Source organism: Microdochium trichocladiopsis, assembly GCF_020744255.1.
Source record: "Microdochium trichocladiopsis strain MPI-CAGE-CH-0230 chromosome Unknown B0I36scaffold_4, whole genome shotgun sequence".
NCBI classification, from domain to species: domain Eukaryota; kingdom Fungi; phylum Ascomycota; class Sordariomycetes; order Xylariales; family Microdochiaceae; genus Microdochium; species Microdochium trichocladiopsis.
In genome coordinates, this window is record NW_025763547.1 from 1683739 (window position 1) to 1709347 (window position 25609).

The window sequence follows — 25609 nt, forward strand, 5'->3', positions numbered from 1 at the left end:
TACCCAGCAGGTGACACCAGTCAACGTCAGTGGCGCCGACTTCTGAAGGTGTAGCGCAAGCCAAGGAAGAGAGCAGGGTGCTCAAATGAGCGAAGGTCGATGTGGGGCTTTGCATTCTTCAAGCGCAGTGTGATTGGTTTTCTGGGTCCCACCCAATCATAATGACGTCTGTCTGCTGGCCCCCAATGTCGTGTAGCACGAATGAGAACCGAGCTGACGATACCCTCATGACGCGGCCGTGTAGGACACACCGTGGATGAAAACCACTTTTGGGCCATGTCGTGTATAGTGTGTGGTACTGTTCGAAGGACTCATTGGGTGTGCTGTGATGACGACCATGAAGGTGGTCCCCCCAAAAAGGCGAAGCTCGGTCCAGGCCGAAACAAGAGTCCTTGCGGGCATGGACATTATGTTCGGGGAGGAGATTCATGCCAGCTGCCTGAGACGCTCTAGTGAGGAAAGCTCAGTGCTCAGTGGCATCCGCGTCCATAGGCCGAGTTTGCGCGTCACCGTGCTTCTCGTCTGCGCAGACGAGAGCGTCTGGTGGGTGTGTGATCAAGCAAACACGAAACATTGAAAACGTGATTTGCTGATCGATGGACGATCCCTGTGAGCCCTGCTTGGGACAGGGTCAAGTGACCATCATATCTCGTGGCGATAGCTAGGAAGACTGGCGACGGCTTCATTTGTAGCCGGTGGCTTTGGCGCACGACTTGCAGTAGTAGATGTTGTAGCCTATGCTGATCATGCCCGCTGAAGCAGCATCGTCCGTGGTCGTGGTTTCGACGCTTTTTGCGCAGCGCATGCATCGGAGAATCTCGACAGTTGCAATGGGTGGGCTGTCCATGCTGTAGCGAGGAGAGTAATCGGAGGCGGAAGAGGAGTAAGAGCCAGAGCTAGAGGCAGACGAAGTGCTCGTGAAATGATGACTGGCAGGGCGCGCAGACATGTTGGTGGTAGAAGAGGTCGTTGGGGCGCGGCGGGGATGGGTTGGTGTATTTTGAGGGTGCCGGGAAAGACGGCCGGGCCCGAGTATTTAACCAGAGGGCTGGAAAGCCAGGGTGTGAATGAGAAGGTGCGTGCGTGCTGGAGCGTCGTGTTTTGCTGTCGTTGATGTGTGTTGGGTTCGAATGCACGGGAAGTCGAGGCAGGGACCAGGCTGGGAAATGGTGGATGAGGTGGATGGCTCTGAAGAAATAAAGGATGGGCGTGCCTTATTAGAGAGCAGGGCCAGGGGGGGTGGAGGGATTGTGTCAGACCTTCCGAGGCCCAGCAAGGCCCAAGAGCAAGGTCGGGGGGTGTGGGTGTGGGTGTGGTGCCGTGGTGTCCAGAGCACAGTTGCTGCAGCCCAACGGTGCCCACTCCACAAGTGGGGAGGGGGTGGGTGCGTGTGCTAGGACAGGGAACACAGGCACGAGTCGAGGATTGTCCCCAAGTAATGGCGGGCTGCCAGTTTCGAGTCTATTGTGGTTGCTCCCACAGCCCCAGGAAGGGAGGTTTGGCCAAGATTGGAGAGGGTCTCGAAACGAAACAAGACAGCGACGTTGGCTGACCTGCCCAGCGCAATTGTGGGCGCACACTCGCACGATGATGCCCCCTAGTTAGTGGACAGGGTGAAGCAAAGTACGTGCGCTGGTGGTTGCGGGTGAGGAAATAGCAAGAGGCGTTCGTGGCCGACACAAATGGCCCGGTCTCGACCGCACAATGGGCTTCGGGGCGGTTCACTGTTCGCCGTTCGTGGCAGAAGGCGCGGCTCGTGGCGCACTGGGGTGGTGCAGCCCAGATTTGATGCTTCAGGCAGAGTCTAGACAGGCGATGCAGAGCCTGTGGCTTTGAAGGAGACGTTCTGTGTCAATGGTGGTGGACCTGACGCTCGCACACGGCGCAAATAATATCAAGACGATGAGCGCCTGTGCCTGATGTCGCCCGGCTTGGTACTTCTGGAGACTGTAGCTGCCTTTGTGGATAGCTGATGGCGTCTGTGGCCCAGCTTGAGGCGCGGCCCGGTGATGCTGATGTGGGAGAGAGGAGAGCAAGAGGAATGCCAGTGATATGTTACCTGTCCCTTTGCGTTTTGAGGAGGCAGGATGCGATCTTGCTTGGGACCGGGAGCAAGCCAAGTGGTATCAAATATGTATTAATTTCTCCCCAACGCCGTCCTGCTCCTTGCCTACTTTCTGCCTGCTGCCATCGCGATCCGCAACCATCGTAGCCTCGGTGGCCGGGCGATGGCGATGCGGCAATGTCGACGCTACTCTTACCAGCCCGCACCACCACCTGCGAGGAGGCTGCCGCGTGCTGGGCACATGGCCGAAACTATTACTTGATGCTTCGATGCACGATCGCGCGCGCGGCATGCTCTCTTGGCCACAGTGTCCGTCGCTCCCGACCCCCTCACGGGTATGCACAACTGGGAAACTTGATTGATTTGTCCCAGTCTCGGTAGTGCGTGGCTCATCGTCTAGAAGATGCATGGCACGCCTGGCGCACTTCCAAATCATTCCTGGGGCAACGAGCGCTGGCCCGCCACTGTACAAGGAAAGACCCGATGCATGAATCAATATGATGGGATCGTCCTGCTGTAAACGACGATTGAGCGTCGATCCGTCGGCTGCCTCTGACTCTTTTCTACGTGTTGCTATGTCCTAGAGTGGCCTAGGCACAATGAATGGACCAGCAAAATCGGTTGTCAGATTGTGCCTCAGAGGGCGATGGAGCAGAAGCAACGGAACCAACCGTGAAGAGTCTGGACAGCGGGAGAGCGATCAAAGGGTCCAGACTGCGAGCGGCAACCCGATGGCAGCGCCCAAAGTCTGATCTAGACCATGCAGATCACTTGGCCCCCGCTGGCTTTCCAGGCCCTGGCGATCTCAGCTTGAGTGTGCAATCTCGACAGTGCCGCAAACCCCGCCATGTACCCAGCCAGGTATAGTGCTTCTTGTGCCAGCTATCTGCCCTCGCCCGTCTCTCATTATGCCCAGTCCCTGTTGTCGTGCTGCCAACTCGCCAACCAAGGTACGTGGGTGGGCGAGGTGAGTATGCACGCAACATGGTTTCCATCTACAGTCCTGCGCAGCGCACTTGCCACTGCTGCTGTTACGACACGCCGTTCCGTTCCTCTCCAGTGCGCCCGTTGGTGCCGCCCGCACGACTCCGAGGAACGTGCTCTTTCCCTCGGCAACGAGGACAATTAGAGTTGTTCCCAGCCTGTCACAACCACATGACTCACCTCTAGTGCTGCTAGTCTTGTCCTTTGCTCGGTTTACCAAGGACAACTGGCTGAAGCTCCTCCTTGCCACATATGGATTCCTGTGTCATTTGTGTGCACAGATAGAGGCAAGCTCCTCCATCTACACTTTGCCATGGCAACGAGAGGACAGCGCGGGGTTTTCTTTTCGTCTCCTTTCCTCCTGGCCACAGTCTTTGAGGGATCAGACATTGCGGGCATTGGCTATATCGATGACAACGACGATGCGATGGCAGGGGCTTGACAAAATCAAGATGCAACGTCCTGAAAATTTGGAGCATGCCTGCGAACACCTGTGTGTGCTACGCGTGGATCAAGCCTCATGTGATCGCCCCCCGCGATCGCATCAAGACACGTCAATCTGACGATGAAACAATCGAGCATGCCCGCCAACGGGTATGCGGCGAGGCCAAAACCCATGTCGTCGTAGGCCAGTAGATGCGTTCGATTGCATCGAGAAGTCCTGTGGTGGCAAGCGCATCAGAATCTCGATGTGATTAGGGACACTCGCAGCAACGATCGGCAGGGTTCCCTTCCTCCTGGGTCAGCCAATCAACCTAATACAACCCACGCGCAGCCACTGTAGCGCCATGCGCCCGCACGGCTTGATCTGGATCTCTCTTTCGGATTGGAGATCGGGGGGCGTCTCAAACATGGCATTTGTGCCAGCGGTCCCAACAATTGCATCTCGCCTTAAGGTCTTTTTTCCTCTATTGTCCGGCAAATCTCGAGTGGGACGAGACATGCAAGCCGAACCAGGACGCCTGAGCTGCCGCGATCACGATGGACGATGACAAAGACAACTGCCTCTACCCTCCAGATAGGATTTCGGTAGCCAGAAAGCAGAAGTGCCATACCTACACCAACCTTAGCTGGTCGACCTGACCCGAGCCACATCCGATGCTGCCACCGCATGTAGCAAAATGGTTTGCCAAACTTGCCCTTTCATCTGGCTTTCCACTCCTCATGGCCGTGAAATCCCCACGGCGCTAATTTTGCAAGTTCAGCCTTGAGCTCAATACGCCCCTTCGGCACTGTTAGGCTGCCCGGCTGCCCATTCCGGACTCCACCAACAGGTGGAGAGCGCGCCTTCGAGAAGAATCATTACTTCCTCCCGTGCCCGTGCCCGTGCGTGTCTGTGCCAGGTGACATGTCCTCGTCAGTGTTTGATGCGGGTAGTTGCCGAAGGTTCGAAGGAAATCCGACGAGGCCCTGAATTCGACAGGCAAGACCACGGAGGAGAGAAAGTCCGGAGCTTCGGCATATACCTCCTCACGTCTACTCCCGGTGCTGGTTTGTAGCCAGTACCAACGCTTTAGAGGGTGGTTATTCTCTCCTCCAAATCTCAGGCTGCCGTACCACCACTGGTCTTCTGCCCGGAGTGTCCATCATTTCTGATGAGCGCCCATGATGGTCTTGCTGGCGAAAGAACGACTGTCACAACTGTGTGTGGCATGTAATGTGGCGTTCTGGGTTGTCTGGCATAGCGACCGACAAGCACGATGGAGCACTAACCCGTTATTAACCCTGTGGCTGAGCAAAGACGCCATTTCGTGCTCGACGAAAGATCCCCGGCACCTGATGGGGCCCGGCTCAGCCGGACTCTGCTCGTGACCCGTCGAGGCCGTTTTCCGCAAGCGTCAAGCGCGTGGCCCCTGGCTAGTCGAAGTCTAGTCGAAGTCTAAGCCCAATCGTTCGTTGTCCCTTGCTGACAGGTTTACGCACCTAGCCACTTCAACCCAACCGTCCGCGTGTGCCTGTTCAATCTCTCCAGCCAATCTACGTAGTAAGCCTTCAGGCTCCAAGCTGCACCGCCACCACCATCAACAGAGGGTTCACGCGTCGGGCTTTGAGGTAGGGCTTGCCTCGATAAGACGTTGTTTCGCGGCAATCTTTGCAACTGCCGATGCCTCCAACGAACGCTACTGAACACAAGAGCTGGAGCGTCGCCGGCAATCAGCCGTGAAGGAAACTCCAAATGAAACCCGCCCACCAGGCAAAGTTTACAGCATTTCTTCTTGGAGTGTAAATTGTGTGCTTCGAGCATGCCGACTTAGCAGTGCCGAAACTGTATCATCAGCCAAAAGTTTAATGGGCCATTTGTGCCTGGCAGACTACGTAGTATGGTATCTAATTATTCGGCACTCCCAAGAAGAGGTCCCCGTGTCATCCGGACTCCACATTGCAATTGAGGCAACGTTGTTGAAACGAAACTAGCAACGCGACGGCGTGCTCAGGCCATCCTTGGCTAAACTCTGTTGCCCGATGACCGTTGCGGACTTTGCCCGGGTCTTCTGTGTCCCATCTGGCTGCTCTGGTGCTTGTGTTCCCCAGCCAACGGTCCGCGAGAGCTACTGTCCTCGATTTATCTTTCAGAATGGGCCATCCCATGTCTGCTGGACTGCCTCACTTTGCTGATGGAATGACTGTATTTTGGCCTTGCCAGCTGCGCGGCCTCTAAGGCTCATTTGGGGGCAGAGCGGACCCTCGAGAGGGATCCGGAGCCCATGCGCTGGACCGTGGCAGCATAGACGCTGGACCCCCTTGCGTGGCATGTTAACGCATGGAAAAGTCCGTGCCAACCAAGCTTTGCCTACTGGTACCAGAATTGTTGACGAATCCAACTTCCCTGTATGCAGGACGAGCCTCTACAATTGAAACCTTGAGGACCGCAACTCGCTTTCCACTTGATACCTAATCCCCTCAGTGTTCCTGTCGAAGAACTGTCACACAGACAGTTAGCACCCTATTACTGTGCAGATAGGTGATACATGCAGGGAGTGCCCTTGTACGATGAATTGACGTGGCCTCGCAGCCCAATCAATGCGCCTTTGCTAACTTTTCCATCAACTACAATCATCAACACTTAGCTAATGTCCATCATAAACCAGCCATCGTGTACGTAGTATTACTGCATCAACGGATCCAAGTCCACGGGTTCACTGGTCGGGGTTGCGTGGTCCCAGTAATCGGCGACGTCGCTACAGCCACACTGTGGCGTGCTTCAATGCGTTGACTAGGATTCACCCAGCAAGTTGTTCAGGCACCATTCAGGAGCTAAACTGCACCGCGCTTGACAGGCCCGGCTTTCGCCAGTTTGTATGAGGGCTCTGTTGTCGTCCGTGGGACGCTTGGGACTAGGTCAGTCTACGACCGTTCAGTCTACCTGGGCATCGTGTAATATGCTCTGGTTTCAAGATCATTCTGCGTGGGGGTCTCGACCACCAATGTTCCAGGCGCAGATGACTCCACATTCGGAGTTTCGTCTCCTTGGGCTCGGCGAGGTTGTAGCTCTGCACCTCCGCTCACCGAGTTACAGAAACTATTGGCCCTTCCCAAACCGCCGTGGGATCCTGTTTAGGGGTCCTTTCAGGATCAACCTGGTTCTATTTTTGTCGATCCTTGGATCGCGCTAGCACTGCAAGGATTCCCCTTCTGGAACGCCGTCTGCACAAGCACGCTGTCAATGCGAACCCTGTCTGTGCTGACCACGCCATGGCCAACGTGGAAGCCGGGACATCTACACGAGCGGTAACGGGAGATTTAACTTACATGAAACTGACAGCAATACTGTAGATACCTAGTATCTGGCTCTGATCTAACATCTTGGTCTGCGAGCTCAGTGGAGCATCAAAGGTAACCTTGCGAGTTCTGAGGGTAGACGGGACGCGACTTTCAAACCTGATGGCGTGCTCGAGGAAAGCTCCATGCGCCAGGTGTCGGATAGACCTCAATCCTCCCAGAGAAAGTGGGCCACGTGTACACCTTCCGTGGATATGAACCTGCAATATATGCCATGCATTCATTGTAGACTGGCCATATCGCGTGGAGGCCAATCCCACGCGTACAGGAACTGTCACCATCCACCCGGAAGGGCGTATTGGGATCATGCACGAGTCAATATATATCTCTGAAAATAACTTTGTCGTACCACCTGGGTGATCTGTGATTCCGAGAACAAGATACCGTGTCCGCAAGATGCGATGCAACGTCTCTGCATAGACGGCTTACGGGACCAATTAACTGCCTCCTCGCCGATATCGACAGCTCTTCTCTCCACAGAGACACTTCTTGTCCAGTCCCTTCCAATATTTGTCTGAATAGTCTACTGTGATCTCCGTGCCAGCTTCGATACCCTTACTGACTAGGATAATGCGCTGTGTCCCCAGCCACGTGAAGGTCTGATACTGCGCATTAGCATTGCAGCTGTGGTTCACAAACCGCGTGAAGTTCCCCTGGCGTCCTTGCCATATCTGATACCGAACACCAGGCTGCTGTTTGTTCTGGTGCTGACTATAGTGGTGATGTTGTTGTCTCTGGTGATGGCCGTGGTGGTGGTGAGCAATGAATGATGTTTTGGAGGACGATGATAGTGAGGATGTCGACGACAATAGCGAGGGCGGGGGGAAACCCGCTCTGGATGGAGACCTCATGCCTCCCGGGATGCCTGCAGGCGAAGGTGAATAGGAAGATGTAGACAGGGATGCGGAAGACAGTCCCTGCGAATATTGGACAGGTGATGTACATCCTTCCATAACGTCGACGTTCTCTAGTCCTTTCGTGACAAGTCCGACGAATTCGCCAACAAGCGAGCCGCGCTCAAAGGCGCAGAGGGCGAGGAGCCCATTGCTCCGTTCCTTTGTCCGGAACACCTGTACAGGGCTTGGGGCTGGATTTGCACATCCAAATAATGACGGAAAACACATGCATGCATTGAGTCTTGGATCGTCGGATTGTTCCTTGTCGCAGACTGTGCAGACAGGCATGGACACCGTGGCCAGTAAAGAGGATTCCGGGCCGGGCGCAAACCCTCCGCTGTGTGGTAATTGCGTCGTTGCGTCTGCCCGTATCATTGTCATAGGAGGCGCCCATCGGGGATCGTCACCGCCCCATTGCTGCTCATCTACGACTGACTCGTCAATGTGCTTGTAGTTGAAGTTCACGTCCCATTGCAAGTATGTGGTATGAAGGGGCACTGGGACCGAGCCGTCTGGAAAGACAACCCAATCGTGGCGATGCCCGGTATACATTGGCTGCGTGGGCAGGTCAACGACGGTCAGTAGCTGACGCCAATGTGGATGCATCGTGTCGGCGGCGACCTCTAGAGCGGGGCGAAGATTGCGAAGCCGTTGAAGGCTGTCCTTGTCGAAGCCAATGCGGTACTTGCAGAAGCGATAGATGCCCATGCCGGCGAAGACAAGTGCTGACCAGCCTCCGGCATCCTTGATCTCCTTATACCCACGCCACACGGCCATTTTGTTGCGAAGTTCTTTCTCAGACCATCCAAAGTCATGACAAGCCTCAATCAATGCAGCCTTGCGATGCTTTGTATCTGACAGAGACGGACTAGTCGCCTTGGAAGCCTCGATATGTGCCTCGAAATGTTCAATCCAACGGGCTTGGACAATGACCTCAATGGAGCGACATGTTCGGCTGGCTTGGGTGACTCGGCGACAAAATATGTTCTTGTGACTGAATGATTGTTGCCCAGCCTGTCCTAAATTGCCATTACTGTGGGCTGACAAGCCTGGCATGGAGAGGGATGCAATCTCTAGACTGGAGGGGGGGTTTTGTATTGCATTGGCTTCCCCTGTCGGCGCCGGTGTCGGTCGTCCGGCTATGCCCTTGCCAGACTCATCTGATGCGGGAGTAGACGAGACATGTCCCAAGAGATCCTGCGGATTGAGCGTGGTCGTGCTGTGAATCTGCTCCCAAATTCCAACGATGAGCTTGTCCAACGTGGATGGTTTGAGAGCATAGCCTGCCGGCTCAATTTTCCTTCGCTTGGGAAAACTCTTGTCACCGACCTGCATCTGTCTCTGTGTGTTTGCGTCTTCTACGAGCTGAATGGGCGCCCGGCTAGGCCGGAGGCCACTGATGGCCTTCCTGGGATTGTTCTCCTGATGCCGATCGTCAACCCCGGTGTCATTCTCAGTAACGTCCTCGTCAGCGTCTGCATCCTGATCTGTGGTCAGCGAGGGCTCCCTGCCGGAAGTCCCCGAAATCTCATTGGCGTGGGGCGTTCCAGGCCGGAGCGATGGACTATCTGCCGCCAGGTCTCGCACCGGCTGTCGTGCCGCCCTGGCCGGGACGATCGTGCCTGCCACCTGCTTGTCGGGAATGCTGCCAGGCTGCAGAGCATTGGAATCATTGCCGTTGATATCCTGCTCACGGGTCCGTGGAGTGGACGCCGCGGATCGGTGGGTGACAACCTCAGTCAAGTCGATGACATGCTGGGGCCAGACCTTGTCAGTACATGACTGCGCTGCCCGAGGCCGACGGTGGAAAGGCAGGCACGGGAAGTCAGATTGAGCCCTGGAGTACGTACGGAGAGAACCGGGAGCGGCTGCGCCTGGCGTTGACGGCGAGTCTGCGGGGGAGCTGTGGCGGATGTGGCATCGTGCAGGGTGGCCTCGATTCGCAAGGCCGGCTGGCCGAGGAGCTCGAGGGCATCCCAATCAATGTCGGCTCGGCACAGCTGCTCGGCGACCGCCTGGGCAATCTGCTCACGCAGCAAGCCGAGCCGGGCATCCGCTTCTGGAGCCGGCGACGTCGTTGGCGACGGCATGGCTCGGGTGGGCGGCGGCGGCGGCGGCGTGTGGAACCAGGAGGTGATGACGGCAAGGTTGACACCCGCAGCGGAGGCGGAACGGATACGGGTTTGGAGCACGGCTCATGCAAGGCAAGGGGCCGGGTCCCCGTGCTGGCCGTGGGCTGCTGCCTGGGCAGACAAAACGCGGCTTCTCGTCGCCTGTGTCGTGACAGCTGTGGGTTTTGACAATACGAACGACGCCTTCCTCCTTCCGGCCGCGATTGTGCCTGGCGACTGAGCGCTTTCGAATGCTGCGCACCTCGTTGTGGCCCAGGTCATGAGACAATTATCGGCACAAAAAGCAATGCCATTCACGGAACGCAGGCCCCTTGTTTTGCTCCACTCCTTGCCTCCCCGTGTCTCGGGACCAACCCCGGCGAATGTCGCCGGTCCCGTCCCGGCACCTCTCGTCCACGGCCCGGACCACCCGGACCACACGGACCACAAGGGCTGCACATCCTCAGTTCAACCATCAATCATGGAATCGCCGACATCTACCCACATCCGGCCCAGGTTTTCCGCAAGAAGCAAGGCAAAGGTCGCACCGGGCAGATTTTTAAAGCGATTACCAATTCCTTTGACTCATGTAAGCTTTCAGACAAGAGAGCTTGCCGCGGATATTGGCGTTTTTGGTGGTGGACCAGCCTCTATATATTGGAACTCGGATTTATCTCTATATCCCGCGTCTCGGGCCTGTCTCATCGCGTGCTAATTTCAGGAGCTCGCTCTCGACTGCGTCGATGCAGCCGAGCGCTTTGCTTTGCTGCTGCAAATTCGCAATCTTGGCTTTGAAGCGTGGTCCTTCTTCGTCACTCAGAATCCTGTCAACGGCTGCCCTCACCATGTCCGCATTTGGGGTCTGAGTCCCGACATCCACGCCAGCTCCCGCCCACGCCACCCGTCGCGAGTTGTCCACCTTGTCCATCCCTTCTCCTGCACAAACCATAGGCACTCCATTGGCTATTCCATGACACAGAGCCCCGAAACCAGCATTATGTATCCACACATCAGCATGCTGCAGGACCGTGTCGTAGTTCAGGAAATCGGCAACCCGCGCGTTACCTGGGAGGCTGTTGCCCGGGAAATGGCGGAGATAGTCGTCAAGGGTGGCATCCTTCCACCCGAGTATAGCTACTACCAGGACCTTGTCCTCACAGCCGGCGTATGCCTGCAATGTTGGAATGATCAGATCGTGGGGGTTGATTTCTACCGTGCCTTGTGCTACCACGAGCACTTTTTTACGCAGAGCCGACCCAGCTGGCCGACTTGAATTGGCCAGTATCTCGTCCCACCAAGGAAAATCCACCTCCTCAAGGCTCTTGTTGTTAGAGAGGGATCCTCCTTGCGCGAGGCCGATGAAACGAAAGTGCGGCGGCCAGTCACTCCGTGGGTAGTCAAGCCCAGGCACCCCAAGCTGCAAGATCGCGTCATGCACAAGGTAATTGGCCCCCGAAAGGAGCGGCCGTTCATGCTCAGTGCAGCATCTTGTAGCCCCAGCCTCGAGGAGCTTCTCGTCCAGCAGCGTTGTTAACGGTTCGGCGCGACGAGTCCAGCTTTTGGCCCAAAGCCTCTGATTCAGCGCTCGTCCTGCAGGAGAAGGGTCGTAAGGAAAAGGATAGCCCATTGGCGGAAGATCCGCGCTGCGAATGGCAGGCACTGTGACTGATATACACACACTGCCCAATGGCGCTCTGACTCCCTCCGGTAGGGCAGCCCCGTAGAACATGGGTAGGACTCCCCACGAGAAAGCTTCTGTGAGTAGGATGACTTCATTTCCTAGGCCATGGTGGCTCTCAGAGCCATCCTGCTGCACCTCTGAAAGTGCAACCTTGAAGCAGTCCCAGGCAGTCGGCAGTGGCTCAATCAGTTGGTGTCGTATATCCTCGCATACTCTCCAACTCCAGTGCAAACCCGCATAGCCGGGAGTTGGGGGTTTTGCGTAGTACTCCTTGTCGAAGAGGTCTGCAGCTCCCTGAAGTGGAATGAACTTGGCGCCGCTGGACTCAATGCGTGCTTTATGTGCCGTTGGCCCCAGGAACGCGACCACCCAGCCACGCTCAACCAGCTTGGATGCGATACGCAGCATTGGTGATAAGTGGCCCATGAGCGTATGAGAGGTAATGAGCACAACGGGTCGTTTGGCTGCTAATGGAGAATCAGCTTTCCTGGTCTGACTTGCAGCACATGCCTTGACTCGCTTTGGTTCGCCCTCGCTTCGAAGTACGGAACCCCCAGCTGACTCTGCCATGCTGCAGGCATCGCCGCTGTCATTTTGTTGTTGGCTTGAGGCAGCCATGACCTGGTGCTCCACGCTTCGATGTTTGTATGCTGTGATGGGATTGGCAGCCATTTAGGGGGAGAAGCGAGATGGGATTTCGTGTAGAAAGTCGTGGTCGTTTGGATAAATCGTGCTGTAGATAGGGGAAGTGCTGCAGAAGATGCAATTACTCAACAGTGACGAAGGCCGATCGAGGATCGCAAAATGCTGGAATCAGGAAGAATTTGTTTACAAACAAACAAGAGGCACACCTGGGAAGCCAGACCTTGATCCTGCGAAAGGAAGCCCGTCCGGATGTTTATCAAGCCGCAGACTCTCTCTGAGGCCACCATGAAGCATTGCAGGGGCATGTCCAGCTGTGGGGCAGCGCGCCCCAGGTCAGTTGGTCCAATGACAACCCAAGAACGTCACGGACGTGAGTTACACCGCAACGGCGACAGATCGATTCACAGGCTCCCACAATGGAATGTGCACAGCGGTCAAACATGGCTACTTTGTGGCACAAAGCTACGCAGGTTTATCACTGTCCCATCGTGGCAAAATATTGCAGCCCAATAAGGCCAAGGTGGAGAGGCATGGCCACATCGTTCTATGCCGAAGTTGTCAACTAGTTATGCATCGTTGAGACCATGTAAAGCACGCTTGTTCATCTGGTTCCCCACCCTAGAACGCCTATCTAACGCCCGGATACTTCAAAGCCACTTTTTGAAATAAGCTTGCGTGGCCAATACCGAAGCGCGACGCTACTGCTTTCTCAGTCATCGGGCTATGCGCTTCGAGCCGCAAACAGATAGACAAGTGTCTGGTCTGTCTCTTAAGGCTCGTGAACTTAATTCGACACGAGGGTGGCACCTTTGAGACGGGCTGACGAACGTGAGATGCAGATTGATTTCATCGTGGTGTATCTCGGTCCTGGGTTTCTGGCAGGTAGCAGCCGCCCGCAACCACCAGGTTCATCCGTGTGAATTGCACCTTGAGCACAGGCGTCTTTTTGGTCGGGAAGGCGCTGATCTGGTCGGGCGTGACCGTCACATCTTTGCCCCTTTTCTTGCTTGTAGTGCCACTGATGCCACTTGCGTTGGCATTAGTCGGAGCTGCAGCTTTACCATCTCCCTGACCAGCGGTCGCCGCCGCTGCTGCGTCTCCCTCCGACTGTTGTGTTAAAGCCTTGCCTTCTGCAGGTAGCTCGACGTCCCAGATGCGAACTGTATTGTCTTGACCACCCGAAGCAAGGACACTGCTTTCAACGCTGAAGCTCATAGACCATATACCGCCACGCCCGTGCCCACGGCAACGCTTGATTCGCTCGCCTTTGGCGATGTCCCAGAGGAAAATATTGCCACCGACATCGCCCGAAGCCAAGAGTTTTCCGTTCGGCGCGCATTCAAGCGCGGTAATATGATCTGTGTGGCCCGAAAAGACGCGAACGCAAGTGCCTGTAGAGACTGACCACATTCGCACGGACTTGTCCGACTCGTCCGACGCGGAGAACACGTAAGCGCCATTGGGATGCCACGTGAGCGCCGAGATCGCAGTGTCATGACCCACGCACAATCGCTGCGCAGAGGCATGGTCCTGTGCCCATATCCGGACAGTTTTGTCCCAACCGCCACTGGCAAAATAATGGCCGTGAGGTCCCCAAGAGAGACTCATTACCGGGCCATCATGGCCTTTGTAGATGCAGAGGCAGGACCAGACCTCGAGCGACCAGAGGCGGATTTGGCCATCGGCAGAGCACGACAACAAGAGCTTTGTATCCGTTTCGGGCTTCGAATCACCTTCGAAGATGTCGCGCTCAGCATTGGCGATCGAGTCTGCAAAAGAGACTGAATACACCGGGGCAGAGTGGCCAATGAGCTTTCGGTTATTGGTAGCGAACGTGTCGTTGGGCATTTTCGACTTAAGCTCTTTGCCATCAAGTGACCATACCCGGATATACGAATCAGTCGTGCCGACAGCCACAAGTTTACTATCCTTGGAAAAGTCCATAGCGGAGACGCTGTCGAGTTGTCAGCGGTGTTACCAGAGTCAAACGCATCGTGGCCGGGTCATACATACTTCCCCAGTGTGTTATGGAACGTAAACATGCACACGGAAGCGGCAGGACCGACACCACCGGTTCGACCTTCGATGCGGAACCGGTCACGGTTCTCGCGGACTTTTTGCATTTCCATAACAACGTCTCTTGCGCGGGAGGGAGGATATGGTATATCTGTCCGTGATGGCGAGTCTTCGAATTCTTTCTTGATAGGGTGCATCTGGTTGAACTCGTCCACAAGTGTCGGTTTGCCATCCTTCGGAGGGTGAGCCTTGTCCTCATCCTCAAGCTCAGCTGCGACGTCCGTCCGGAGCTCAGGGTCCATCGGCAGAGGACCCAACTTGAGAGCCGCGGTGTTGTCGAGGATATCCCTATTTGTGACGCCAGTTCGTCGGTCTGATCCCGGAAGACCCTCCTGAGCATCGACATCGTCCAGCTCCATTTGTTGGGCTCGGCGGTAGATTGCCTCGAAACTGAAGGGTTCTAGTGGTCCTCGTTCGACGACGTCGAGAGAGCAGCGCTCCTGCAAGACCTCTATGGTCGGTTGGTTGAGGTCTTCATCGCGCTCCAGAAAACTGAACAGACGGCCAGAAACCTGGATACTCATAGGGATGCGATACCTGTTGTTCAGATAGAGCTGCGACACCTGATTTTCCTTCGCGTGTGTGGCAGATTTTATGGTTGCGATCCGCTGCAACTCTTCCCGATGAGAGTTCTCAAAGAGGCCTCTAAATCTATCCAGGAACTCTTCGGCGTGTGCATATGAGCCTTGGCTGACAAGTCCGAGGTAGAAATAGACGAAGACAGGCCACATGACCTTCCATAGCTCGAACTGTGAGGGATCATTAGCACGTCCTTTTGCAGGCCAACTCCGAACCAGTGGCTTACCTTGTGAAGATCTAGTCCATTCTCAACCCACTTCTCGAGGTGTGTGAAGGCTTTGAGGAATCGACCAGCGCTCCTGAGATCTGCGCTGGGCCTTGGCTTTCCCGATTCATCCAGATCTCTGATCTCCTGCGTGAAAACTGCATTTGTCCGATTGAAGCCTTTCTTCACCAGATAGTCTGTGACCTGAAAGAACGCGTCAGCTATTTGAGCCCCCATATCTAGCTCTCTGTGTAAAGAAGCGTGAAATGTGATAAACCAAATACGTTCGATTGTGGTATTGTATGGAAAGGTTCAGTGGGAAATGATGGTAGATATGTGCGAAGCACCCGTGAACAAGCAGAGATACAGTAATCGGCCCGCATCCGCTCGAGTGAGCTGGAAAACCACGCCTCGGGAAACTGGCGTATCCCCGAGGCGACTCGAGTTGAGCAGAGTTGCTCCAAGGGGCGAGCGCTTGCTGGCCAACTGAGCTCCGCACGCCGCGAGGCAGGCGTCACAATGCCAGCCGCAACTTACAATTTTGTTGAGGTCCTGGTTGGCGGGAGGGGGCGGCGGCGCGGCCGCCGCACCAGGTGTGATCGCTGTCGCAGTCATAGGAGCTGTGGCAGCAGGTTGCTGCGGCGCGAACGCGGCCGTGCCTGGAGCGGCGCCTGCCGGGGGCGCAGCCGCGTTGCCGCCATTGTTAACATTGTTGCTGGCGGCAGTGACATCGTTGCCAATGTTGGACATGGCGGCGATTCTGGAGCGACTAGGCTGCCGAGTCGGTCAAGGCACGATATCGCGACTACTACTCTCGGAGTCACTCAAGCACCAGCACCATGTCTGGATCCCTTTCAGCCAAAGCCAAGGAGCGAACTGGATAGGCTGGCGACAAGGATGCCAAACGCGCAAGTCGTTGGGATTCCCTCGTGGGCTTTGTGGGTTGCTGATGCCGATAGTATGTTAGCAGTCGCAGACCAGTGTGGGCTTGGATGCCTTGAGGCAGACTCGAGCAAGCCTTGATGGAGTTTTGTGAGCTCCGACACCGCGTCAGGCGTGAGGCCGGCGCGCTTCATGCTCGGGGCCACTTGCGCCTGTCGTCTGTGCCTTACGTAATATGGGGAAGGACCTGCATGGCGCATAGCTGCGCTATCGATAGTCCCCAATCAAGGCAAGGGGGGGGAGGTTCACGGGTGCGTGCCGACGGGAGTGTGATCCACTCTACACTGGCTGGTGCAGGCTCTCATCAGAATGACCAACGGCACTGGCTAGTTGCAAAAGCGTCAACATACATGTTTGGACTACAGTGTGCCCGGCTAGTTGACCGTCCGCTGTTTCGAATCTCGACCTCGGTAGGCGCAGTCCCAACCAGGTTGGTTCATGGCAAGTACATTATTCTTGCAGGCAGTCACAAAGGGCTGCAAGGTGATCCTTGTCGGATTCCACGCCTAGCGGTAAGACCACTCAAGTGCCACTTCCATTCAGGCCATTTTCACGAAAGTTGCCCAGTGGCAAAGGGGCAGATTCGACACAAGGAGCACAATTATACAACTGTACCACCCGGCATCATCACGCTCAATACGCACGGATCTCTGTCAGTATGAATTCTGGCATGGACGAGGAGGAATCCTTTGTGCCGTTCACGAAGGCAGAGCGCATAGAGCAGCTGGGCCAGATTGACAAGGTACGTGTTGAGGACGAGATTGGATTTGCCTGAAGTCTCAAAACTGGTCAGTCACTCATACGGCAAGCAGGACATTGTGAGTTTGCTGCGTTCTGTGGGTAGAGCAGTAGGAAGTTTAGGCAAGAAGGAACCGCAGGATGGCGAAGAAGACACGAAGATGGGTGACGCGAGCGACCGTGCTCGATTATTTCAGGACTCCATGGACGAGTTCATCCGCACACTTCGAGTTGTCAATACTGGGATGAAGCGACAGATATATGGTCTTGAAGAGGCCAATATTGTGACGCTCCGAAAAGACGACAGCGATGCTCAGCCCGGGGCCACATCTGAGACGCGGATGACGCCTCTTGAGCCTGACGGGGATGGCCGCATTGGCGGTCTTGATCCTGGTTGGCTCAATAGCCGCAGCAACAAGGTCGAACGAGATATGGAGGCCGAGCTTTGGGAACAAGCCGAGATGATGTTGCGCCATATGATGGAGGACCACAACGGCAAGGCGGTCACCCATACCAACAAAATGACATTGTTGTAATATGCCGGTCAAGGATACCAAGTCAGGAGCTGTCCACGTGGGTTGCAGTTTGCCGAAAGCGCACCTTGTAATATTGGTTTACGACTACATCGCTGGTAATGCAAATAATGCAAGTATTCACTCTGTGCGATGACGGTTATGGGGATCAGTCTGACCACACTGTTTGTGCTTACTTGAGCAGCCCAGCCTGGAAAAGCTCCCTATCTGATTTTTCTTCTTTAGTCTTCTATTTCAATCATTCACAGCCAATCTGATGGTAAGAACCTTCTGAGAGAGCCGCGTCGTGCTCGTGCGAATTCGGACTTGTTGGTTTGAGTCCGCAAATGTGGTTACCCGGGAGATGCATGATGGGCCCATTCGGGGCTGAGCTGCCAGTAGCTCCTTAGGACGATGATGCACTTGGGGCTGGCCGTCACTGCCGCATCGCAGGCATCCTTGCAGGGTGACGTCCCCACCACGGTCACCCCATCACATCTACCTTAGTATGGATAGCTTGCCCGCCAGCCGTCCTCCTACCACAGGCAGACAAGAGTCGCACACTTGAGCTAGCAGCCTCCGACACACCAGCTTCTTCACTTCCATCGCGGCCCAGGCTCGGCGTCGATAATATGGACTTGGGCGACGCAGCGGGTGACTCGCCTTGGGGCGGTACGTTTACAGTTTGTCGCAGAGCTCACCGAGAGACGACTGGTGACTTTGGCTGACTCTCATGTCCTACAGATGTTCCTTCCCAATCCTCCCCCTCGAATCCCAAAGACAAATCGCAAACGAGTTCGTCATCTACTGTCTTGATTACGAGTGCTGCGGATACTGATCGATTGCGCTTACGGCAGGTGCTCCAACGCAAGCTCAGAATACGGACAGCGTAAACCAGGCCCAGTCAGCTGTGAAGTCACCAGCACGTAAAGCGCGTGGTCCTGTGCGTCGCCTGGTCGCTCAGCCTACGCAGCTCGCATCTGTGGATGATCCTCTTGGTCCATTGGGTCCCCTGGGCGGCGGCTCTGGGGTTGAACCCGCTGCAGACGAGCCGCCCGCTCCGCCTTTGAAGGAGCAGCTTCCAGTGCGAACTACAATGCCGCAAGCTTTGCAAAAGAAAGCCGGCCCCAATGATCCTCACCGGCTCGACGATGATGAGGACAGCCTTTTCGACAGGGCCCCAGGTCGTGCGCCGCCCCCAGTCCAGGCTGCCCTACCTAGCCCCATGAGAAGTACTACACAGCCAAGCGTTAGCATCGAACAGGCTGCGAAACCTACGTTCTATATTACCGTGGGTGATCCGCATAAAGTCGGCGACCTAACAAGCTCCCACATCGTCTATTCGGTTCGAACAAGGGTATGTTCTTAGACTCATGTGTCTGGTAGGACTGCCATGCTGACATTTTACTAGACAACGTCGAAGGGTTACAAACAATCCGAGTTTGAGGTCAAGCGCCGCTATCGCGATTTTCTCTGGTTGTATACCACCATGCATGGGAATAACCCTGGTGTAGTGGTTCCACCACCACCAGAGAAGCAAGCCCTGAATCGATTTGAAAGCAACTTCGTCGAGTCTCGCCGCGCAGCACTAGAAAAGATGTGCAACAAGATTGCGGCACATCCGACGCTGCAGAATGACCCAGATCTCAAGCTGTTCTTGGAGAGTGAAGCGTTCAATGTTGATGTTAAGCACAAAGAAAGGAGGGAGCCGCTTCCGACAGAAAGCAAAGGTGTCCTTGGATCGCTCGGCATCAGCATGGGAAGCAGCAACAAATTTGTTGAGCAGGATGACGTGAGTTTCTCTCTAACTGCCGCGCTATGGACGCATCCGTACTGATAATCAAGCTGCATAGTGGTTCCACGACCGCAGAGTATACCTGGACGCGCTTGAAAACCAATTGAAGGGTTTAATGAAATCCATGGACAGCATGGTCATGCAACGTCGCGCCATGGCGGAGGCTGCAGGTGACTTCTCATCATCCTTGCATGCGTTGTCGACAGTTGAGCTCAGCCCCACGCTGTCGGGACCACTGGAGGCTCTTTCCGACCTTCAGCTCACCATCAGAGACATATATGATCGCCAGGCGCAACAGGACGTCCTTACCTTTGGCATTGTCATCGACGAGTACGTCCGCTTGATCGGAAGTGTGAAGCAAGCATTTCAGCAGCGGCAGAAGGCATTCTATTCGTGGCATAATGCCGAGGCCGAATTGCAGAAGCGCAGGACAACACAAGACAAGCTGCTACGCCAAGGCAAATCTCAGCAGGATCGACTGAACCAAGTCAGCGCCGAAGTTGCGGATGCGGAGCGCAAAGTCCACCAAGCGCGCTTGCTGTTTGAGGATATGGGGAGGCTTATGCGTGCTGAGCTCGACCGCTTCGAGCGCGAGAAAGTGGAAGATTTCAAAGGCTCGGTCGAGACCTTCTTGGAGAGTGCAGTCGAGGCACAGAAAGAGGTATGTATTGGCCGCACGGCCGTCTATGCTCTAACGCGCACAAGTCCCCTCAAATTGCTGACATTCCATACAAGTTGATTGAGAAATGGGAGACCTTCTTGATGCAGCTGGATGCCGAAGACGACGAAACCGTTTTCTATCGTGGATTAAACCACGCGGGAACCGACAAAGCTGGTAATGGTCGTGGCGACACAGCTGTTGACCGGGCACGGGCAACCATAGATGAGGACTCGGACTAAGCTTTCAAGCTGAGCACGGGCGACCGGCAATGGCTTACCAACATTGGCGCGGGACGTTATCTTGTCAAGTAGGCAGCGAAAGTTGTAGATGCAGCGAAATGTTTATACAGGCTTTGTACATAATACAGGTGAGACCAGGACTTCCTGAACTCCAGCCACGCAGGTCCCAATGCTTCGCAGCTTCGCCGGTGCCCGCGCCACCTCTAGTTCGTACGAATGTAGACTTCTTTTGTCATCCGCCACGCGTGCCCCTTTTGGCATGCGGGCTTTGTTCCGTCCTTTTGACTCGGTACGTGCTTGTTGCGGAGCTAGACTTCACATCTCCCAATCCGTCCAATATCAAGAACTGGACATCCCTTCCTTATGCACTGCTCCTGATGTTGCCCGACGGCAGTGGGTCTACTTCTTCTTGCCCACAGGTTTCTTGTTGCGGTCCACAGTGTTGGCGGGCGTGTCCTCTGGTCTCGCATAGCCTGCAATGAGATCACCCAGACCGTCGCTGTTGGATGCTTGCTTGACAGTCTTGCTGCTGCCAGTGTTGGCTCCCGTCCCTGACCCCTGCTGCTGCTGCTGATCCTCTTCCTGCTCGACCTCAAGATCAAACGCGCGGCCGAAACGCTCGCGGAAGGCAGCGAGCTTGCCAGCCTCGTCGACTTCGACTGACTTGAGCGACCTGTCGCTTGGTTGCCAGGTGAGGTGGTTGCGCGTGTCCTTTGTCGACTTGTACATGGCGAGGGGCGAGCTTGTCCGCATCGTGTATGTCGAGCCGTCGGAGAGTTGGACGAGCTGCGTAAATTGATACGGGCGACGAGGGCGCCGGATGATGTCGGCGGCGCGGGCCGAGGTTTGCGAGAACGCACGGCGGCCACAGGAAGGAGCTGCTGGCCATGCTGACGACCGCACGGCCGATCTCGTAGTGATTGAAGCACACCGACATGTTGACGAGGACGGCAGTGCCGGACGGTAGCTGTGGAAGGCGCTTACTGACGCCGGCACGCGGACGGACATGGTTGTCGAGCTTTTCTGGTAATGGTGTGGTGCAGGAGACAAGTACGACTTGGTTCTCGCGGCGGCTCAGTGCTCGAGCTCCGGGGGTCGGCAAGCTTGACCGCAGACAAGAACCTCTCCGTCGCAATATCACGCGACGAGAGACTAGGTGCTGAGGGGCAAGTGAACAGTGGCCGTGGGATTGTGACTGGCTACACACTCAAGAAGGGCTCCCAGTCGTTCGTAACTTGGGGTGGGCTGCGCTGCTCATTTGATCGTGGCGTATCGATAGCGTTATTCGATGTCTCCACCTCAAGTTTTTGGTCAACGGGCGGGCGATGCTGGTGTACAGGGATCGACCATTCAAACTAGAACATTGCCGTGCAAACACGTCATGAGCGATGCTCTGTACAAGGTAGTCGACAAAACCGCTCGGCCAATGTCGAGCCCGGCAAGACTTGGTCTGATATGAGGCGCTCGCAACGTCTGTGGTCGGTGGCACGACCCAGCGCACCTCGAAATGCACAACCGCCTCGCGCCAGATGGATGAGCGTGAACCACCACGCCAGACCACGGTTATCCACCGCAGCCATTGCAGGATGTTGTCAATCCTTCACCACGACTTCGTGGTCCCTGCAGTCTAATCAAGCGTCCGCGGCCAATATTGCGTCTTCTTTTCGCGGCGTCATGCGCCACGTCCCACACCCGGTCGTTGTGATCACGGCACTGGACTGCCCAGCCCTCAGCCCCGACGACCATGCTGGAAAGCGCACTGCTCGTATACCAGATCACTGGGCCGACACAGAGATCCCTAGCTCCATCTCCCGGCACGATCAAGTGGGCGACCCGCGGATTCTCGCGCCTCTCCCGCGGGCAATGACCGCGTCGTCGTTCACATCGTTGACGCTCGATCCAACGCCGACGATTCTTTTCAACGTCACTATCCCGAGTCGATCCCACAGCGCCATTCTCCGGGCCGGCTCTTTCAACGTCCACATACTCAGTGCCGACGAGCACGGCGCAAAGCTCGCAGATCTTTTTGCTAGGGGCTATAGCAGCGCGAATAGTGTTAGTGCCACCAGCACATCACGTCAAGAACCGCTCGGCGTACTGGCTGGCTTGAAGAATTACGGGGTCGACATTGCTGGACAGCTGCAGTGGGAGGAAGCGTGGGCTGCATCTCTGAAGCAGAAGTCGCCCTCGATTCGCCCATCCGCCGACAGTTTCCCGGCGCCGCTGCTGCAGGGCCCAGGTATATTGCATGTCCTCAAGTGCAAGCTAGTTGACCTGCAGTCACTGGAGACCACAGAGGCTCGTTGCTTTGCACTTGTCGCAGGCCAAGTCACGGAGGTTGTCTCTGCAAACGAGCCGGACCATAGTATGGGCGAGCACCAGACTGCGCTCTCTTACGTTGACGGAGCATACCGAGGTCCAAGTCCTGCGATTATGAGACATAGCGTATCAGCAAACTCGCAGTGACACTGCGAGTCTGGAGCTTTGCAAACCATGAGGTTGTCTTGGGACATGATTTGCAGAAGATCCGACAGGGCTGCTGATTCCTTGGCGGCTGAGACCTTTCATGTCCGATTTGCACGTGACCCTCCGCCCTGTCGTCGAGCCTCAGCTCCGACAAGACCGGCGGACGGCACGAAGTGCTCCCTCGGGCCATTCTCGTGGGCACCCTTTGGGAGATGCTCATATCCGTTCTCATATTCCAAGCGAGCACCTCAGTGCTACGCAGAAACGACCCGATTGTTCGCTCTCGGAACATTATGGCCCAAGCGCGATAATGCAGTAAATGCTTCATATACCATTTTCGGTGAGAACCTGGGAAGATTGGTGTACTTGGAATGGGTCACTTGAACATGTGTTGGTTTAGATGTACATCTTGTTTGTTGCGTCGCATAACCAAGACAGTTACAAAAGACACACAGACACAATGCATAGCTTGCGATAGAGGGTAGCAGAATACAGTCGATGGGCAGCTTGTCCATGCTTATGTCCCAAAGATGGCTGCCAGAAACTTATGTGGTGCTTGTGTTGGGCCAATACCGCTGAAACTGGCCTGTCTCTATGGGCTACTGCAACTACATGATGATAAGCAGAATTTAGACTCGATGTATGTTGGCGACTGCGCGGCGGTGAAACGACACCGTATTCTAGTATGCCAGCCCATGCACTGACTTACACATAGACTCCCCTTGACAGGACAGTCATGCGGACGAGAAGCATGTAATCAGTCAAAAATACCCTCATACCCTTCGACGATGTCCTCGTGCACTCCTGCCAGCACATGTTCGCGTATGCGGGCATTGAAGGCTTCCAAGTCTTCCGTTCCGTCCGATCTGTCGGAAGAGTTCAGAAGTGTTCGCCCTTGTGGCCGTACTAAGTCCCTTAGACTTGGCACCGCTCCATCATGTTGACCTGCTGACGAAGGGTGGTCCTGAGCCTCGCTGCTATTGTTGTCCTTGAGTTGCCGGATCCGTGCTGTCAAACGTTCAAAGGCGGCCACTCGCCGCTCGGCCGCCTCGGCCCGTTCTCTCCACATTTTACACTCCCTTTTGGCCAGCCTGAGTTGCTCGCATAGTGTCCCGATGTCTATGTCCTCGCGTGTATTGATGACTTGGCGCATTTGGGCAAGCTCCTCATCTCGGGCAGCGATCTGGCTCTGCAGGCTACGAATACGATCATGAAGTAATGATGTACTGCTTGCGACTCGTGGACTCGCGCTCAATAGTCTTTGAACACCACCACTGCCAGCATCGTCGCCAAGTGGCGAAGCCCCTCCCAACCTCGATGCCGGGCGCATAAAATTCACGTGCTGCGCGACCGGCGGCTCGTCTTCGCGCTGTAGCGTCGAACCAAGACTGGGCGGGCGATGTGCCACCGGCTGTTCAGATATTTCCCGGGGAAAAGCTCTAGCTGCTGAGAACCTCGAACTAACAGGTTTAAGTGTGCTGCGTGGAAATGTCTCTGGTGTTGTGGCGTACAAGGCAGTTTGTGCTTCATTTGAAAGAATCTGTGACGCTGCGCTTCTCGGCGGCGTGGCAGGCATGTGAATGGCTTTTTCTTCTCTCTGCATCGCCTCCCTTGCTCCCAGGGCCATTGGAGCAGACATCTGTGTTTGACTAGATCGCGCTGCTTCGCCTTGGGCATGTACTCTTCTGCGCTCAACGACTTTTGGTCCTGCCGAGGAGGGCTCGGCTGAAGTTGAACCTCGTACTCGCTTGGTTTGTTGATCAAAAAGTGCAGCAATTGCCCGCACGCCACCAGATATTGGCGTCCACACGACCTGCGAGGAATCCCCTGACTGACCATCCTCAACCGAACGTGCCAATGCTACCGAGGTTGTTCTCTGTCCGGATACTGCTCTGGCTTTGGCAGGCGTTGTGTTGGGTTTGTTCTCGAATATACTCCTTCTCGACGCAGGTAACGCAGCTGGTCTTTGTCTTTGCTCACTGCGCTTGTCAAGCAGCAAACGTTTCCATGGCGGTGTTCCTGGAGACTGTTTGAGAATGCTATGATCAGCCGGCTTTGGGAATTCATGTGTTGACCTTTCCATTGGACCAAACTCCTGTTGGTTGCGTCTGCCCGGTGGTACTGGAGAGGCCTCGTCCGATGCGTATCCCGTATTAGCATGTTGGTCCCTATGCTGGGTCAAGGCGTGTTCCGATGTCGCTGCATCCCGTATCGCTTTCACACTTCTTGGAGATCGATCATCACAGTCCAGCTCGCGCTGTTCAGGGCAAAGTCCTAGACTTTGGCCCTCGGTTTTCTGGGCTCTGTCTTGGGTCTCTAAAGCATGAGTTGAGCCTTGTTGGTTAGGGGTCCTGTCTAGGCTCGATGCAGTTTGCCGAGCTGTGTTCTGGAGCAAAGAACCCCAGGAGCCTGTGCAAGTTGTTTTTAAATCATGAACGTCACCATCATGATACCCACCGTGAGCTGGTGCTTCATCGCCGGCCCTTTCTGCATAGGATTTCTTGCGCTCCGCCAGAGACGATTCTGGGGGTTTCAGGTTGTTGACGTCGTTGGACACATCTTTGGGGTTACAGGGAGATTGGCCACCCGGAGCTGACCGGAAATCCTCCATCCACTCGACTGTGTTGCGCTCGAACTCATCGTTCACGTTATGGTTGCTACGAGGGCCGAGGACGGATACGATTGCCTTTTCCCTGGCAGTGACCAGACCAAGGGGCTGGTTTATGGTGGAAACCATTACTGGCCGCGAGTCTGGTGACACTGAGGGACTAAAATAGGTGAATACCGGAGTTGTGGTGCCTCGGCTTTCAACCTGACCCATCCTGATGTCCTTTGGCGAAGGCGTGGTATTGCTTCTGGAGTTCGATAATGCCGGGGATGCCTCCGCACTTTTTTTAAGAGTCGGAGAAAGCACTCGTCTGACAGCCCACGTGGGTTGATGGGGTATCGCAACAATCCCTTCCGACGTAGGTCCGATAAGAGAAGTATTCGTTTGATGTCGATCCAAGCCTTCTGCGCTTCCCAAAGCCTCCGTAGCGATTACTGCTCTAGTATGTTAGCAACGTCTCGACAAGGCTGCGGGACACGAAGAGCCACCCACCTCCTGCTTGGCTCACATCTACATTCGCCATGTATAGGCTTGAGTACCCTTGCCAGGAGTATGGTCGGCTTCCTCGAGGGCGAAGTGTGGTAGGTGCAGAGCACGGCTGTGTCATAGATGCTCTTAATGAATGG

At 55.4% G+C, this 25609-nt stretch overlaps 7 protein-coding genes across 7 annotated transcripts; 3 read left to right on the top strand and 4 right to left on the bottom strand.

The window, feature by feature from the left end:
• Positions 1 to 7213: 7213 nt before the first annotated feature.
• On the bottom strand, positions 7214 to 10029 carry B0I36DRAFT_407689 (uncharacterized protein). Its single transcript, XM_046161849.1, has 2 exons — positions 9576 to 10029; positions 7214 to 9480 (listed from the first exon to the last, which is right to left on the bottom strand). Exons 1-2 carry the CDS (start codon positions 9813 to 9815, stop codon positions 7267 to 7269), a joined length of 2454 nt encoding a protein of 817 aa, XP_046013909.1. The 5' UTR covers positions 9816 to 10029; the 3' UTR covers positions 7214 to 7266.
• Positions 10030 to 10243: 214 nt separating this feature from the next.
• On the bottom strand, positions 10244 to 12465 carry B0I36DRAFT_320735 (uncharacterized protein). Its single transcript, XM_046153588.1, has one exon. It carries the CDS (start codon positions 12187 to 12189, stop codon positions 10513 to 10515), a length of 1677 nt encoding a protein of 558 aa, XP_046013910.1. The 5' UTR covers positions 12190 to 12465; the 3' UTR covers positions 10244 to 10512.
• An 84-nt stretch (positions 12466 to 12549) lies between these two features.
• Positions 12550 to 16048, bottom strand: B0I36DRAFT_320736 (putative transcription initiation factor TFIID subunit). Its single transcript, XM_046153589.1, has 4 exons — positions 15560 to 16048; positions 15044 to 15226; positions 14176 to 14987; positions 12550 to 14116 (listed from the first exon to the last, which is right to left on the bottom strand). The coding sequence occupies exons 1-4, from the start codon at positions 15770 to 15772 to the stop codon at positions 13009 to 13011; spliced, it is 2316 nt and encodes a 771-aa protein (XP_046013911.1). The 5' UTR covers positions 15773 to 16048; the 3' UTR covers positions 12550 to 13008.
• Positions 16049 to 16266: 218 nt separating this feature from the next.
• B0I36DRAFT_383018 (mediator complex protein-domain-containing protein) lies at positions 16267 to 17627 on the top strand. Its single transcript, XM_046160941.1, has 2 exons — positions 16267 to 16706; positions 16777 to 17627. Exons 1-2 carry the CDS (start codon positions 16623 to 16625, stop codon positions 17236 to 17238), a joined length of 546 nt encoding a protein of 181 aa, XP_046013912.1. The 5' UTR covers positions 16267 to 16622; the 3' UTR covers positions 17239 to 17627.
• Positions 17628 to 17688: 61 nt separating this feature from the next.
• B0I36DRAFT_104744 (Vps5 C terminal like-domain-containing protein) lies at positions 17689 to 20109 on the top strand. Its single transcript, XM_046147769.1, has 6 exons — positions 17689 to 17886; positions 17959 to 18009; positions 18072 to 18571; positions 18626 to 19006; positions 19068 to 19670; positions 19745 to 20109. The coding sequence occupies exons 1-6, from the start codon at positions 17847 to 17849 to the stop codon at positions 19907 to 19909; spliced, it is 1740 nt and encodes a 579-aa protein (XP_046013913.1). The 5' UTR covers positions 17689 to 17846; the 3' UTR covers positions 19910 to 20109.
• Positions 20110 to 20308: 199 nt separating this feature from the next.
• Positions 20309 to 20917, bottom strand: B0I36DRAFT_361800 (uncharacterized protein; the record flags this gene model as incomplete). Its single annotated transcript, XM_046158541.1, has 1 exon — positions 20309 to 20917. The coding sequence occupies one exon, from the start codon at positions 20915 to 20917 to the stop codon at positions 20309 to 20311; it is 609 nt and encodes a 202-aa protein (XP_046013914.1).
• A 666-nt stretch (positions 20918 to 21583) lies between these two features.
• B0I36DRAFT_361801 (flavin reductase like domain-containing protein) lies at positions 21584 to 22375 on the top strand (the record flags this gene model as incomplete). Its single annotated transcript, XM_046158542.1, has 1 exon — positions 21584 to 22375. One exon carries the CDS (start codon positions 21584 to 21586, stop codon positions 22373 to 22375), a length of 792 nt encoding a protein of 263 aa, XP_046013915.1.
• Positions 22376 to 25609: the final 3234 nt, after the last annotated feature.

Coding starts and splice junctions, on each gene's coding strand:
- B0I36DRAFT_407689 (XM_046161849.1), bottom strand. CDS start 9,815: ATGCCGTCGCCAACGACGTCGCCGGCTCCAGAAGCGGATGCCCGGCTC. Junction 9,481..9,575: donor AGCCGCTCCCGGTTCTCTCC/GTACGTACTCCA, acceptor GTCTGGCCCCAG/CATGTCATCGACTTGACTGA.
- B0I36DRAFT_320735 (XM_046153588.1), bottom strand. CDS start 12,189: ATGGCTGCCAATCCCATCACAGCATACAAACATCGAAGCGTGGAGCAC.
- B0I36DRAFT_320736 (XM_046153589.1), bottom strand. CDS start 15,772: ATGTCCAACATTGGCAACGATGTCACTGCCGCCAGCAACAATGTTAAC. Junction 14,988..15,043: donor ATGGACTAGATCTTCACAAG/GTAAGCCACTGG, acceptor GATCCCTCACAG/TTCGAGCTATGGAAGGTCAT. Junction 14,117..14,175: donor TTCCATAACACACTGGGGAA/GTATGTATGACC, acceptor ACAACTCGACAG/CGTCTCCGCTATGGACTTTT.
- B0I36DRAFT_383018 (XM_046160941.1), top strand. CDS start 16,623: ATGAATTCTGGCATGGACGAGGAGGAATCCTTTGTGCCGTTCACGAAG. Junction 16,707..16,776: donor AGCTGGGCCAGATTGACAAG/GTACGTGTTGAG, acceptor TACGGCAAGCAG/GACATTGTGAGTTTGCTGCG.
- B0I36DRAFT_104744 (XM_046147769.1), top strand. CDS start 17,847: ATGGACTTGGGCGACGCAGCGGGTGACTCGCCTTGGGGCG. Junction 17,887..17,958: donor GGGTGACTCGCCTTGGGGCG/GTACGTTTACAG, acceptor CATGTCCTACAG/ATGTTCCTTCCCAATCCTCC. Junction 18,010..18,071: donor CAAAGACAAATCGCAAACGA/GTTCGTCATCTA, acceptor CGCTTACGGCAG/GTGCTCCAACGCAAGCTCAG.